Here is a 13,401-nt window from a genome sequence, read left to right as displayed (position 1 = left end):
AGTGTCCAATGACTCTCTCAGTGAAGAACTTTCTGTGTGTATCGGGGTTTGAGCAGAACTGAAGTGAAAAGAACAGGCAGAGTAACTGAACAGACTTAGGTTGTTCTGATGAGGAGGTACAGCTGCAGAAAAGTGGCCTTGGGAGGCTGGCAGAGAAGCTGCTATATGTAGCTGAGCTGTGTGAGAAGACAGGCTGGTCAGCCCTGGGTACAAGCAGTGTTGTGGCTAAGTGGTTGCAAAGGGGGATTAAAGGGGTAGTTGGTCAGGTCTGCCTCTGTGCATGTGGACAGCACATCTCTGCTTTGTAAGCCTATCAAAAGTACAGGCCCCTGTACCAAACTCCACTCTGCAGGTATCAGGTTTAGCTTCAACAAATGGATTGACCATTATGCATTACACTGGTGTAAGCCTGGTGTCTGCACCTCTCCTGCACAGCCTAGAAGAGGCCAACTCAACACACATGCATGTGTTTTTCACTTTAGAACAGCTGAATCCAAGCTGGAGTCAATGCTTGTTTGGTTTGTGCTTGGTTTTTTGTTTGGTTTTGGTTGTTTTTTTGTCTCTCACTCCAGCTTTTCACCTAAGGCAAATGTAACTCTGGCACTCAGAACTACAGGTATTTGGATTTTTTGATAGGAGTTTATAGTTTCAGTGGGCACTGCCAAATAGGCTGATTACAGCCATATGGTAATCGCTGGCGTTTTCCCAATGGACTACTTTTCTGTGTCAGTCTGCTAAACACAGTCACCATCATTGAGTTTTAAGAACAAAACAATTCAGATTTTGCTCAGAGAAGGATGTAGCTATTTCTCACTTAAATCCTAACTTATTTGTAGTTACATTCTATATTTATTAATTCAGTGAAGATCTGTGCATCTTGGCTCACTAAAGAATTAGGATGGGCGTGAAGTTAAAAAAATACTTTTTTTTTAGAGTGTTTCTTATCTGGAAAGTCATGTTCTATTGGCTAAGACCAGATTCTGATCATTTTAATCAAATTTCTCCAAAGGCTCTTGACCACCATTCACCTCAAAGGGATCACAGGATGTCAGAGGTTGGAAGGGATCCAAAGAGATCATCAAGTCCAACCCCTCTGCCAGAGCAGGACCATACAATCTAGCTCAGGTCACTGAGGAATGCATCAATGGAGATATAGGAAAATACCAAGCCTGCAGTTTTTACTGTTGCATATCTTTCTGTGGATGAACTGCATATCACTTATAATGTCTTTGGAGACCTCCATGCAAGCCTCCGCTCTAGAAATTATTTGATGCCACTAATTTGGCTGAAATTTCCTCTGCATTTCTATTCCCTGAATATGCTGGTATTGCAAACTGCTTTAATCTGTCTTGCTATTCTTACAAGGAGATAAATTCTTAGAGGTCAGAGATAAGAGGCCACAACATATGGCTTTGCTGGCTGATGCATTCACTTTCTCTCTAATACAACCGGGGGATGGGAGGATATAATGAAAGCCTATCTAAGCCTATGAAAATATCTAGTGCAAGGCATCACTTCAGAGCAAAAATCATGACTGCTGCTCCTGTTTTCCTCAGAATAATTATTCTGAGTATTAACTTATTATCGTAATGTGAATTCCTTTCCTACCTTTGATAGAAGCAAGTTTTTTTTACATTTTACTCAGCCATTAAAAGAAAAAATAGGGAAAAAAGTTATCCTTTGATAATATTGTTCATGTAACATTTCATTCTTGTGGATGCTAATTTTTGTGCCACTAATAGGGAGACAGAAGACAGCACTATTGACTAGACTCTAAGGACTTTGAGATTACTATGGCTGTATTATTCTTTCTAAATGCAATAGTATTGCAGTTATTTTTTATTATTACTTTGCATAGTATAGCAAATTTGTCATGGTCCTCTGGTCATTAAATAAAACCCAGTCCTGACTAGTTTTCACTGCTGTCAGGTTTAAATATTCCAGCTGCCAGAAGAACAAGCTGTCAGAAAATAAGTCTCTCTTTGGTTTTGTGAAAGAAATTAAAGAGTGCTGACAGAGTGGTCTGCTGCATTGCCATGCAGCACATGGGGACCATATCCATCCCTGAGTCCTACCAGAGTCTGCCTCATCTTGTAAGAGTGAACTTGTGAGCAGAGCTGTGCAAACACTTCAGTTTTCAATGGCTGACTGTTGCCACAGCAATGAAGACATACACTTTTTTGTGCAACCAAATTAAAACCAAGAAAAATACTTCTCAGTCCATTAAGGATAATTTAAGCCAGACACTTACAATAAAAGTAAAGAAATCAAAGAGTTTGGAAACTTTGTGTTGAAAAGTGAAGGTATTTGACCAGCCAGTGAAGGTATTCGTCCAGCTGGTGAAGGATCTAGGACTGGTGCCCATCTTTGAGTCAGAGTTTTCACTTCAGGAAAATGCACTAATCATATCTCCTTGTTTTCAGGCTCTATGCTCAGTTCTGTTTAAAATATTTTACTTTACATTAAATGCTTGAAAGTATTAATTCCACAATGATTTGCCATTAAAAGTTTCCTCTTCCTATCTTGTGGAATGATTATTCTATTATTTTCATCAAAGTGATATAGATTCAGCAGAACAGCCTGAAAGACATCTACCCCACTGCAGTTCCACAGGAAGGATGTTTCAAACACTGAATGAGTGCACTACAATGCTTGCCTAAAGTAGGGCTTTTCCCTCTCCAAAGCACTCTCAAAAAGTAGTTCTTTTCTGATTCTGCTCAAGCTGTGTTTGTCACATTTTACATCAAACTGGCCAGATTACATCATCCACAAGTGGAACTTTAAAATCACAATTAAATCCTGATTTTGATTGTAGTTTAACTGGGGGTGGGGAGTTGTGTTTTGCTGCTTTCCTGTCTGCTAGGACCTCCCCATATAGCCAGGTCTTCTGGTAAATAATGAGAAGTGGCTTGATGAGCTCATCTGCCAACTCTGTTACTGCTCTTGGATGTAGCCCATTCGACTCCACAGACTTCTGTGCATCTAAGTTGTGGGAATGCAAAGTGAAGAAGGATAATAACAGGCGGATGCTGACCTTAGTTCCAACCAGCTGCTGGCTACCTTATCTGAGAAGGGATAGATAACAGACACCTTGTTAATGAGGAAAACAAGGCATGGTTTATGCTGATGGAGTGGATTGTCCTTGACTAATTATGCCAATGTGCAGGTGTGTGCCTTGTGGCCCTGAGGGTATTTATTGAGAGCAAAATGATCAATAAAGGTCTCTGGCATAATTCACATTGAATCATCTGGAGTCCATGTGGGTTTGCCTTTGATCACACTGATCTGTGAGGCCCTTGACCATGTTCCTGCAGCAAGTTAAACAGGGACTCTGCCACACCTGAGCTGAAACAGGTGGCATTTTGCAACACTAAGTGGCATAGCAGGTCACTGACCACCTCATCTTTAATTGTGATGACCTGGTTCTGCTTCCTCTTGCTGTCTTCCAGCTCATGGGGCTGTGTGTCCAGGGAAGAACTAGTTCTACTGCTAAAGGCTGAGGTAAAGTAGGCGTTGAGCAGCGCAGCCTTTTCCTCATCTGTTGTCACCATGTTTCCTCCCACATCCAATGATGGATGGAGATTATCCCTAGTCCTCTCCTTCTGTTGTTAATGTATTTATAGAAACAGTTTGTTGTTGTCCTTAACAGCTGTAGCTAGGTTGACCCCTAGCTGGGCTTTGGGTCTCCTAATTTTCTCCCTTCATAGCCTTATTACATCTTTGTAGTCCTCATGAGAGGCCTGTGCCCTCTTCCAAAGGCCATGAAGTCCCCTTTTGCTCCTAAGGTCCATCCAAAGCTCTCTATTCAGCCAAGCTAGTCTCCTTTCCCACCAACTTGCATTTTGGCACGTGGGGACAGCCTGCTCCTGTGCATTTAAGATGTCCTTCTTAAAGTGTGTCCAGCTTTCTTGGGCTCCTATACCCTTCAGGACTGCTTCTAAAGAAACTCTGTCAATCAGTCTCCTGAGCAGGTCAAAGTCTGCCCTCTGAAAGTCCAAAGTGGCAGTGACCCCTCTCCTTCTTCCTCAAGGATTGAAAACTCAATCATTTCATAACTGCTATGCCCTAGGTGGCCTCCAACCATTACTCCTGTCACAGATTCTTCTCTGTTCACCAGAGGTACTTTATGCAGTACCCTCCAGAGCAATAAAATCAGCATGAAAGTGGGCAGAACTTCTGTAGGAAGAGAAAACAAGATAGTGGTGGTGCTTTCCACTTAGATGCTGCCTTTAGACACCCCAGAATCTCTCTTTTTAATGTATTAGTAGTTTTGCCGTGATTTTAATATGGGTAACTTTCATGACTGCATTTTAAAGCCCTTTGCTGGATCTGCTCCAACTAATAAATAATCATGGCACATAGTTACATCAGATGCCTCTCTGGAGCACCTCCCCTCCATTTAACTACTTTGCAATGAGGCATATCAGTAACTTCCTTTTCTTAGAGCCTCAACAAAGCAAGATCACTTTGTTAATCTTTATCCTGTTACTTTTGCTCTGTTCAGTTTTGTACTATTATAGCATAATTCTTCTGCATAATCAGCTAGCTTCCATGATGGAATAATACATGAAGGACACCAGAAACAGATATGCAGGGTGCTTTGCTGCTGAGGAGTACTTGAATGTATCACAGTATCACAGTATCATCAGGGTTGGAAGCAGACCTCACAGATCATCAAGTCCAACCCTTTACCACAGAGCTCAAGGCCAGACCATGGCACCAAGTGCCACGTCCAGTCCTGCCTTGAACAGCTCCAGGGACGGCGACTCCACCACCTCCCCGGGCAGCCCATTCCAGTGTCCAATGACTCTCTCAGGGAAGAACTTTCTCCTCACCTCCAGCCTAAATTTCCCCTGATGCAGCCTGAGGCTGTGTCCTCTTGTTCTGGTGCTGGCCACCTGAGAGAAGAGAGCAACCTCCTCCTGGCCACAACCACCCCTCAGGTAGTTGCAGACAGCAATAAGGTCTCCCCTGAGCCTCCTCTTCTCCAGGCTAACCAATCCCAGCTCCCTCAGCCTCTCCTCGTAGGGCTGTGCTCAAGGCCTCTCCCCAGCCTTGTTGCCCTTCTCTGGACACGCTCAAGCATCTCAACGTCCCTTTTAAACTGGGGGGCCCAGAACTGAACACAGGACTCAAGGTGTGGTCTAACCAGTGCAGAGTACAGGGGCAGAATGACCTCCCTGCTCCTGCTGGCCACACCATTCCTGATGCAGGCCAGGATGCCACTGGCTCTCTTGGCCACCTGGGCACACTGCTGGCTCATGTTCAGGTGGGTATCAATCAGCACCCCCAGATCCCTCTCTGTCTGGCTGCTCTCCAGCCACTCCGACCCCAGCCTGTATCTCTGCATGGGGTTGTTGTGGCCAAAGTGCAGCACCCTGCACTTGGAGCTATTGAACCCCATCCCCTTGGACTCTGCCCATCTGTCCAGGCGAACAGTTAAGAACATTTAATGTGAACAGTTAAGAACATTTTCAGCTGAAGGTAGCAATACAGCAAGCAGCAAAGCAGTGTTGTTATTTTGAGGTAAAAGGTAGCAATCTGTTATTAATGGTCAGGGTTGTTTAAAGCCTGCTTTCAAATTAGCTTTGCCGTCACAAATGTGTAAATATTGATTTTTTTATCTAAGCAAACCTGAACCAGTTCCCTGAGTGAAAACAGAACATGTCTGAATTTAATGTATTTCTGTATAAAAATGGTGCTTTCTTTCACAGGGAAAACATATCAAAAGTAATGCATCTAATGAAACCCTGGACAGGCTGAGAGAAATAAAAGTTGAAATGTAGTGCTAGTGTTTGTCCCTGGAACACAGTGCAGGATTTAGACCAAGAGGTGATATAAATGTAGCACTGTTTGAAATGCAATAGCCAAGCCTGGGAAGTGTAACACTTCTTTATTAAGAGTTTTCCCAGTTCTGCAGCTCTGACTCAAGCTTCAGCCATGGAAATCTAGCTGTGAATGGTGAGATGAAGGAATTAGGGCCAGATGTGCATCTCACATTGCCATGCTGGTGTAGATACCAGAAAGGTACACATTACATTCTGGGCTCACCATCTGAAGGGTTTTTTTGAGGTGTGGTCTTGCAGAAAATCAAAATGCATGGGGCCTATCCTTTACTTCTTTCATAAATACCAGCAGTGCAGCCAACATGACTTTCCTGTCTGTGTTCCTCTTTCTTACTCACTGGTATTCCACCTTCATCAGCCCATGTTTGTTTTCCTAACTATAGCAGAGATTTTGCATGAGCAAAATAAACAATATTTGATCCTAGATATCAAATTCAATTATCAGTGTAGGTTAGCTGCTCTCAGATGAGTCACCTTCTACTTCCAGTAAGACTCTGCATCCAAACCTTGGATGTTTACTGCCCAAAAAGTAAGTTATCTCAGTACAGCTTAGCTGTGATGGAGGAATAAATGGTCAGCTTCTTTCTCTTTTGGACAGTCTAAAGGGAGCAGCCTGTTATGTGGCCAGCCCACACCAGCCGTTTCCTCTGTCCGTGGTGTTACTCTTCCCTGGAACCAAAACACACTCAGTTCTCTTCACACTGTATCTGTGGACTGCACAGGAGCAAAGGAGGGAGAAAGAGAGAGAAGCTTTGTGCCTTCCCTGCTTCTCCCTCATCCCAGCTTTGTGCTCCATCCAGATGCAAGGTGATGCTAAGCAGTTACATGTATGGACTTAAAGATTACAAGACAGAAAGTGGATTATCCCTTTTTTTTCACCTCCTGTATATGGAATTCCCATTGGCTTTCCTGGGTGCTCCCTCTGTAGATTGACAAGCAACAGGTCAGAGGAGGCAGAAAGGTTTTTTACCTGCCAACCCCAGAGTTCAGGATGTGTTGTTTCTCCTGCAGCAGTTGATGACACCCTAACACCTTAGCAGCACTGGAGCTGCATTCCTACGCTGTAACAGGGGAAGCAGGACCAAGGGCCTGAACTAAGGTCTTGGCAGGTAAGTGAAGGAGCAACCAGTATCAAACAGCTTTGTTTGAAAGTGTACGTCTTTGTAATGTTTAAGTCTTAATATGTGCTCTGCTTTACATGGAAGCTTAAACTTCCAGTTAGTTAAAGAGTATTTGAGATCACCTATTACGTCTGCCAAATGCTTGAAAAAATGTTGAAGAAACTCCTAAGTGCAGAGGGGATAGAAAGAAAGGTCATTCAGGCTGAAAATGTCTCAAAGCTGGACTTGTCTTCTTAGGTCTGAGCAGATGTTGTTTGTATTAGTAGGGGAGGGAGAAGCTTTATGCTACCAGCATTTCTGTTTATCACCACTTAGGATGACTGAGAGCATCATATGGTGAATACTCAATATTCCAAATAAGAGCTCTCTTGGGATTGGGAGGGTATATGTTTTGTTTAGTTGCTTGTTTTCTCTTGATCGAACAGGTAGCAACATCTAATAAAGGGAACTCTCCATCTCCTCACTATGTTCTGCTTCTTAAGTTGAATTATTAGAACCAAGCTTCCTATATGAGTACTCAGGTCAAACAAAATGTGGTTTATTTTGGTAATTATCAGGAATGATGCTTTTGCTGGCAATACCTTGTTCCAGAGCACACACAGAGGAAGTTGCTGAGCAAACTCAATTGAAAGGCTATTTGCAGAAAAATAAATGTTGCTAGTTACCAGCTCAAAAAAATATCCCTACCTAAGGGATGTCTTTCTTTTCCTTGCTTGTGTTCATCTGAGGGTAATGGACACCTTTCTCTTGAGAGGCCAGTAAGTTTTATTTTTGTAATTAAAACTAAATTCATGTCAGAGGAGGAGGCAATCATAAGGACCTGCCACGTCTGTAAGCCATCTACTGCCACCATATCTTGGAGATAAACAAAGGGAATGTTCATAAAGAGTGGACAGCCATCCTGAATGGTGGGGCACCAAGGCCTCATCGACATCCAGCTCAGATATTCTTACCCTCCCTACCCTTATTGTTATTAACACTCAACTTACTCTCTGAAACCATTCCAAAAGCGAGCTCTAAGTTTCCAGTGGATAAAGTATGAGCTTGTGAAAAATTACACTAGCAGCTGTTTATTAACAGTCAACAGAATTGAGCAGGAAAATTGTTACCAACATTTTGTCTCCAAAATTTTAGGAGCAAGAGTGAAAAACTACATTTTATAGAGGTTTATGTACTTTAGATGCTTGCATTACTGTAGTCATTGTTTTAAATTAACTTTCTCTAGACAAAATAAAGTGTTGTACTACATTGCAGCCTCACTGTTAGGAATGAAGATAGAGGAGACAATGCAGGAAGGCCAACACATACAACCAAATTGGAGAGTATCCAAGTCATAGAAGAATGGTAAGTTGGTCAAAGTGTGATCTAGTAAATGTTTTTCATTTGTCTAAAACTAATATCAAGAATTGTCTTTTTATTTATGCTCCAGAAATACCCCTTTAAGTACTTTGCCTGCAAAAACATCTATACAAAAGGAAGCAAAGTCTGTTCTGGCAATGAAATGTCAGCAGAGGCATTCCTAAATTAGGCTTATTTACAGTGTCTCATTTGTGAGTGTGATGCTTTAGCACAAGGGCTGATCTGCCTGCTTCCCTAACAGGAAAGTGAGGGGAAAAGCAACACACAAAACTCAGGGCTGAGATAAAGAGAGAAGATAAGAGTTCAATATAACATGAGATATCATAATCACAATGCATAATTACCTTGTCTGATAAGCTAATTAATAATGCAGTGCAGGATTGCCTTAGCCTATTTGCAGGAGATCAGCAAATTATAGGAGAAAAAAATCACCCAGCTTTAACCAGAAAACCAAAACCAGGGAGCTACCCACACACACACACACACCTTTCTGCCAACCCTGCAGAAAAGAGCCAACACCCAAGAACTCAGAACTCAGAAGCAGAAACTGGAACAGGAAGCTTTCCATGCTGCAGTCTGGACTTCAAGCCCCATAGTACTTTGCCCCAGTTAGCACTTTCATTTCTGAAGCTGTCATGACTGCAGCACAGTATGAATAACAGCAGCAGGTTCAACTCAATCCATGACAATGGGGATGAACGGTGAGGAGGAATAGGAGGTGCACTGATGGCTCCATAAACCCATGGGTCTCTATAAGCAGCCTCTGCAACATGTAGGATCATTTTCTTCTGTTTATCCAGATGAGAAGAAAAGATAATGGGCAGAAGCATACTTCACAGATACATTTTAACATGGCTACCTTTGATAAAGCAACTTGGACAGGAGTTTTACTGGAGTTAACCAAGGAAATACATACCTTGAAAAATGGGCTAGCAGGCACTGCAAGTCTGACATCCTCTTTCTCTCTAAAGCTTGGGCCCATGTGTACTGTTGGGGAAAATGCTGACCTATTGGTGGCCTGGAGTTTTCTAACGTCAGGAAAAAGTAAATTAAAATGTAACTCTAGAGGATATGATTGATTGTAAAAGCAGCCCAAAGAATTCATTGTCTTCATTGCTGCTTGAAAGGGCAATGCCAGAAATTTCCACCAAATACTGCAGTGAGGAGAGGTTATCAACAAATGGTGAGGGAGTACAGGTTGCTTATCAGCTCCGCCCACCTCAGCAGGTACTTCCCACTCTTCCCAAAGAGAGGACATTTCACCTCCAAATCTGTACACCTATACTTTTTGGTTCATATTACAGTTATTTTGCTAGATAGTTTAAATATTACAGACTTTCTCAATTATTAGATATTTGGACTGCTGAAAGGCATCACAAATAATATTCCATCATCTAGTCTGCCCTGCATGAAGAGTAGATGCTGATAAAAGGACTTGAAGAGAAATCATATAGACAAATGTCACACAACATGATTACACAGAAGCTATAAACAGCTAATCAAGTTCTTGTGTTGGATCCTAGTAGGCAGGAAAGGGTGAGTGCTCAGAATTAAGCCTGAAGCTTCATTTACTTGTTGTTAAGTAACTTGGAATATTACCTTCTCAATGATGTATGACCTTCTTTGGTTAGTCAGTCTTCTGATCACTCATCCACTGTTACAAGCCACAAATGGTTTCCTTCAGAAAATGGGAATAAGGACTTTGCCAGCAACATCCATCACACCTCTTGCCAATAGATCATCATTCAGGTCAATAGCACCAAGTAGAGGGAAGCTTAGCAACAGTTAGGTGCAAGCATAGAGAAATATGCTAATTTAAGTGCTCACTGAATTACTATTTTGTTGGGCTTCATTAGTATGCTCTTGGCTTCCCAGAGCCTTTATTTTTCCTGAATCAAATCCTGTGTCAGGCAGTGACTAGCCAAACACCATCAGATGCAGGCAGGGTCATAAAGTGGCATCTAAATCCTCTATGAAAGGAAGTCTATTGCCATCTCCCCGAAATCACAGCTGCTTTTACCTCTAGAAGCAGGAATTCAGTGCTATTGTGGAATCTTGTCTTTGGCTCTGATGGCTACCAGTACTAGTAGAAACCATGTAGAAAGTCAAGTGCACAGCTTGTAACATTAAGCACATTTAGCAGGCTATCGAGGTAACGAATGTGCAAGTGAAGGGTGAACAGAGTTTCCCTGTCACTGCAGAAGCCTTCTTGCTTCCAGTTTTCATTCTGGACTATAGTGCAGTGGAAAGGAGAATTTTTGGACGAATGTATGTAAACACTGCTACAAAAATAGAAGCATGTTTGTAATGGTGCTTTGCTTTTGCAGCCAAAACCCTACTGCAGATGAAATTTTGTCTTGGGCTCAGAATTTTGACAAGATGATGAAAACACCAGCTGGGAGGAACCTTTTCAGAGAGTTTCTTCGAACAGAGTACAGTGAGGAGAACCTGCTTTTCTGGCTTGCATGTGAAGATCTAAAGAAGGAACAGAACAAGAAAGTCATTGAAGAAAAAGCAAGACTTATATATGAAGATTACATTTCTATACTATCTCCAAAAGAGGTAAAGCTGTCACTGTTACAGTTGCACTTTCTGCTATTCCAGAGGAAAAGTGCTATACTCTGGGTGTCAGATGAAGGGTCTGAAAGTCTGCCTGATCTGTCAGTTCCAAGTCTTAGTATGGACTTAAGTTAGGAAAGAGACAGAAAAAGTAGAGACACAGCTGCCAGGCCATTTAGCATTGCGGGCCACAACACCTCAGAGCTCTCTGTAGCCTTAAGAAACTCCAGTGAGAGAAGGCCAAGAGATAGGCATGTTTCTTTAGCAGTGGTATATGCCTGCCAGAGAAAGGAAGGAATGCAAATAGACTTCTGGAGAAAAGGGGCCCAAAATAAGGAACTTAAATCAGAGTCGTTATAGATTTATCTGCTGCAACAGCTGTCTGGGAGAAAATCCAAGTCTGCACTGGTTGTTCCTATGTGAGAGCACAGAAATGGAGACCCTGTATTTTCTCTAATGAAAGGTACAACAGTAGCTAGGAAATGACGCAAGATTTTCTTCAACCCTTAACCTGAAATAGACAAATTCTCAATTGTCTTCACCTGGAGTGAAGAAAAAACATCCTCTATCAAAACATGTTTTGGCACAGAAAGGTATATGTAAGCACTATAGAAGAGAATTTCTTAAGTCATGTCATGTACCTTTAGCTCCTTTGCCTTGTCTCTGTGAATTACATCTGACTTTCTACTCCAGGTCCCTTTTTTCCTGGCTGCTCTCCAGCCACTCTGTCCCCAGCCTGTAGTGCTGCTTGGGGTTGTTGTGGCCAAAGTGCAGAATGCTGCACTTGGCCTTGTTCAGTCTCATCCCAGGTCCCTCTGCAGGGCTCTCCTACCCTCCAACAGATCCACACCTGCTCCTAGCTTGGTGTCATCTGCAAACTTCCTGATGCTGGACTCAATGCCCTCGTTCAGATCATCAATAAAGATATTGAACAGGATTGGGCCCAGCACTGATCCCTGGGGCACACCACTAGTGCCAGCTGCCAACTGGATGTGGCACCATTCACCACCACTCTCTGGGCTCTGCCATCCAGCCAGTTTTTGACCCAGTGAATCTGTCCAAACCATGAGCTGCCAGCTTGGCCAGGAGCTTCTTGTGGCAGACAGTGTCAAAGGCTTTGCTGCAGTCGAGGTAGACTACATCCACAGCTTTCCCCACATTCACCAGGCAGGAACCTGATCATAAAAGGAGATCAGGTTGGTGAGGCAGGACCTGCCCTTCCTAAACCCATGCTGATCCCTTGGCCATCCTGTAGGTGCTTTGTGATGGCACTCAAAAGGACCTGTTCCATGCCCTTGCCTGGCACTGAGGTCAGGCTCACAGGTCTGTAGATTTCTGGCTCCTCCTTACGACCCTTTCTGTGGATGGGTATCACATTGGCAGCTTCCAGTCTCTGGGGACCTCTCCAGTGAGCCAGGACTGCTGATAAATGATGGAGAGTGGCTTGGCCAGCTCAGCTGCCAGCTCTCTCAGCACCCTAGGGTGGATCCCATCCGGTCCCATGGACTTGTGAGGATCCAGGTGTCTTAGCAGGTCCCTTACTTCTTCCTCATGGATTAGAGGGGGACTATACTGGTCCCTGACTCCCATCTGCCAGCTCAGGAGTCCAGCTGTCCTGGAGATAACCTGTCCCACTAGTGAAGATTGAGGCAAAGAAGGTGTTAAGCACCTCTGCCTTTTCCTCATCCTTTGTCACTCTATTCCCTCTCTATCTAACAAGGACTGGAGGTTGTCCTTGGCCCTTCTCTGCCATTCATATACTTACAGAAACATTTTTTATTCTTCTTACCACCAGTGGCAGCCTAAGCTCCAAATGGGCTTTTGCCTCTCATTTTTTTCCTACAAGACTTACCAGTGTCCTTGAACTTCTCCTGGGACACCTCCCCTCTTTTCCAAAGGTGATACACTCTCTTTTTTGTCTTTAATTCCTTCAGCAGCTCCCTGCCCATCCAGCCTGGCTGCCTCCCTCCTCGGCTCCTCTGCCGGCTCAATGGCACAGCTGCTCCTGTGCCTGCAGGAGTTCTCTCTTGAAGCAGGTCCAACCTGCCTGGACCCCTTTGTTTCTAAGGGCTTTTTCCCAAGGAACTTTCTGAATTAGTTTGGCTGCAGTCAGCCCTTGGGCAGTCCAGTGTGGAGGTTCTGTTGATGCCCTCCTGGTTTCTCCATGTATTGAACACTCTGTAATTTCATGGTCACTGGACCTCAGGCAGCCTCCAACCACCACATCCCCTACCAGCCCCTCTCTATTTGTGAGCAGCAGGCCAAGCAGGGCTGCCCCCCTGGTAGGCTCACGTAACAGCTGGGATAAGAAGTTGTCTTCCACACATTCTAGAAACCTTCTAGGCTGCCTCTTCTCTGCAGTGTTTAAGTCCCAGCAGATGTCTGGTAGGTTAAAGTTGCCCACAATAACAAGGGCAGGTGATCTTGAGGCAGCTTCCAGTTGCTTAAATAGTAGCAAATCAATCTCTATAAGGGAGACCTTATTGCTCTGTACAGCTATCTTAAAGAAGGTTTTA

The 13,401-nt window shown here is 43.5% G+C and overlaps 1 protein-coding gene across 4 annotated transcripts in view; it reads left to right on the top strand.

The window, feature by feature from the left end:
- The window catches only part of RGS17 (regulator of G protein signaling 17), a 96,930-nt gene that overhangs the window by 73,846 nt on the left and 9,683 nt on the right, over window positions 1–13,401 (top strand). For 2 of the 4 annotated variants that reach the window (XM_064169478.1, XM_064169476.1), the window contains exons 3-4: window positions 8,222–8,311; window positions 10,654–10,888. In XM_064169478.1, coding sequence (XP_064025548.1) covers window positions 8,222–8,311; window positions 10,654–10,888 — 325 coding nt within the window. Of the gene's footprint in view, window positions 1–8,221; window positions 8,312–10,653; window positions 10,889–13,401 lie in introns of those variants that run through there. The other 2 variants (XM_064169477.1, XR_010308023.1) reach the window with 2 other exon arrangements.

The sequence above is a fragment of the Pogoniulus pusillus genome, chromosome 31, assembly GCF_015220805.1.
Source record: "Pogoniulus pusillus isolate bPogPus1 chromosome 31, bPogPus1.pri, whole genome shotgun sequence".
In the NCBI taxonomy this organism is placed as follows: domain Eukaryota; kingdom Metazoa; phylum Chordata; class Aves; order Piciformes; family Lybiidae; genus Pogoniulus; species Pogoniulus pusillus.
This window is presented reverse-complemented; position numbering and strand designations above follow the sequence as displayed.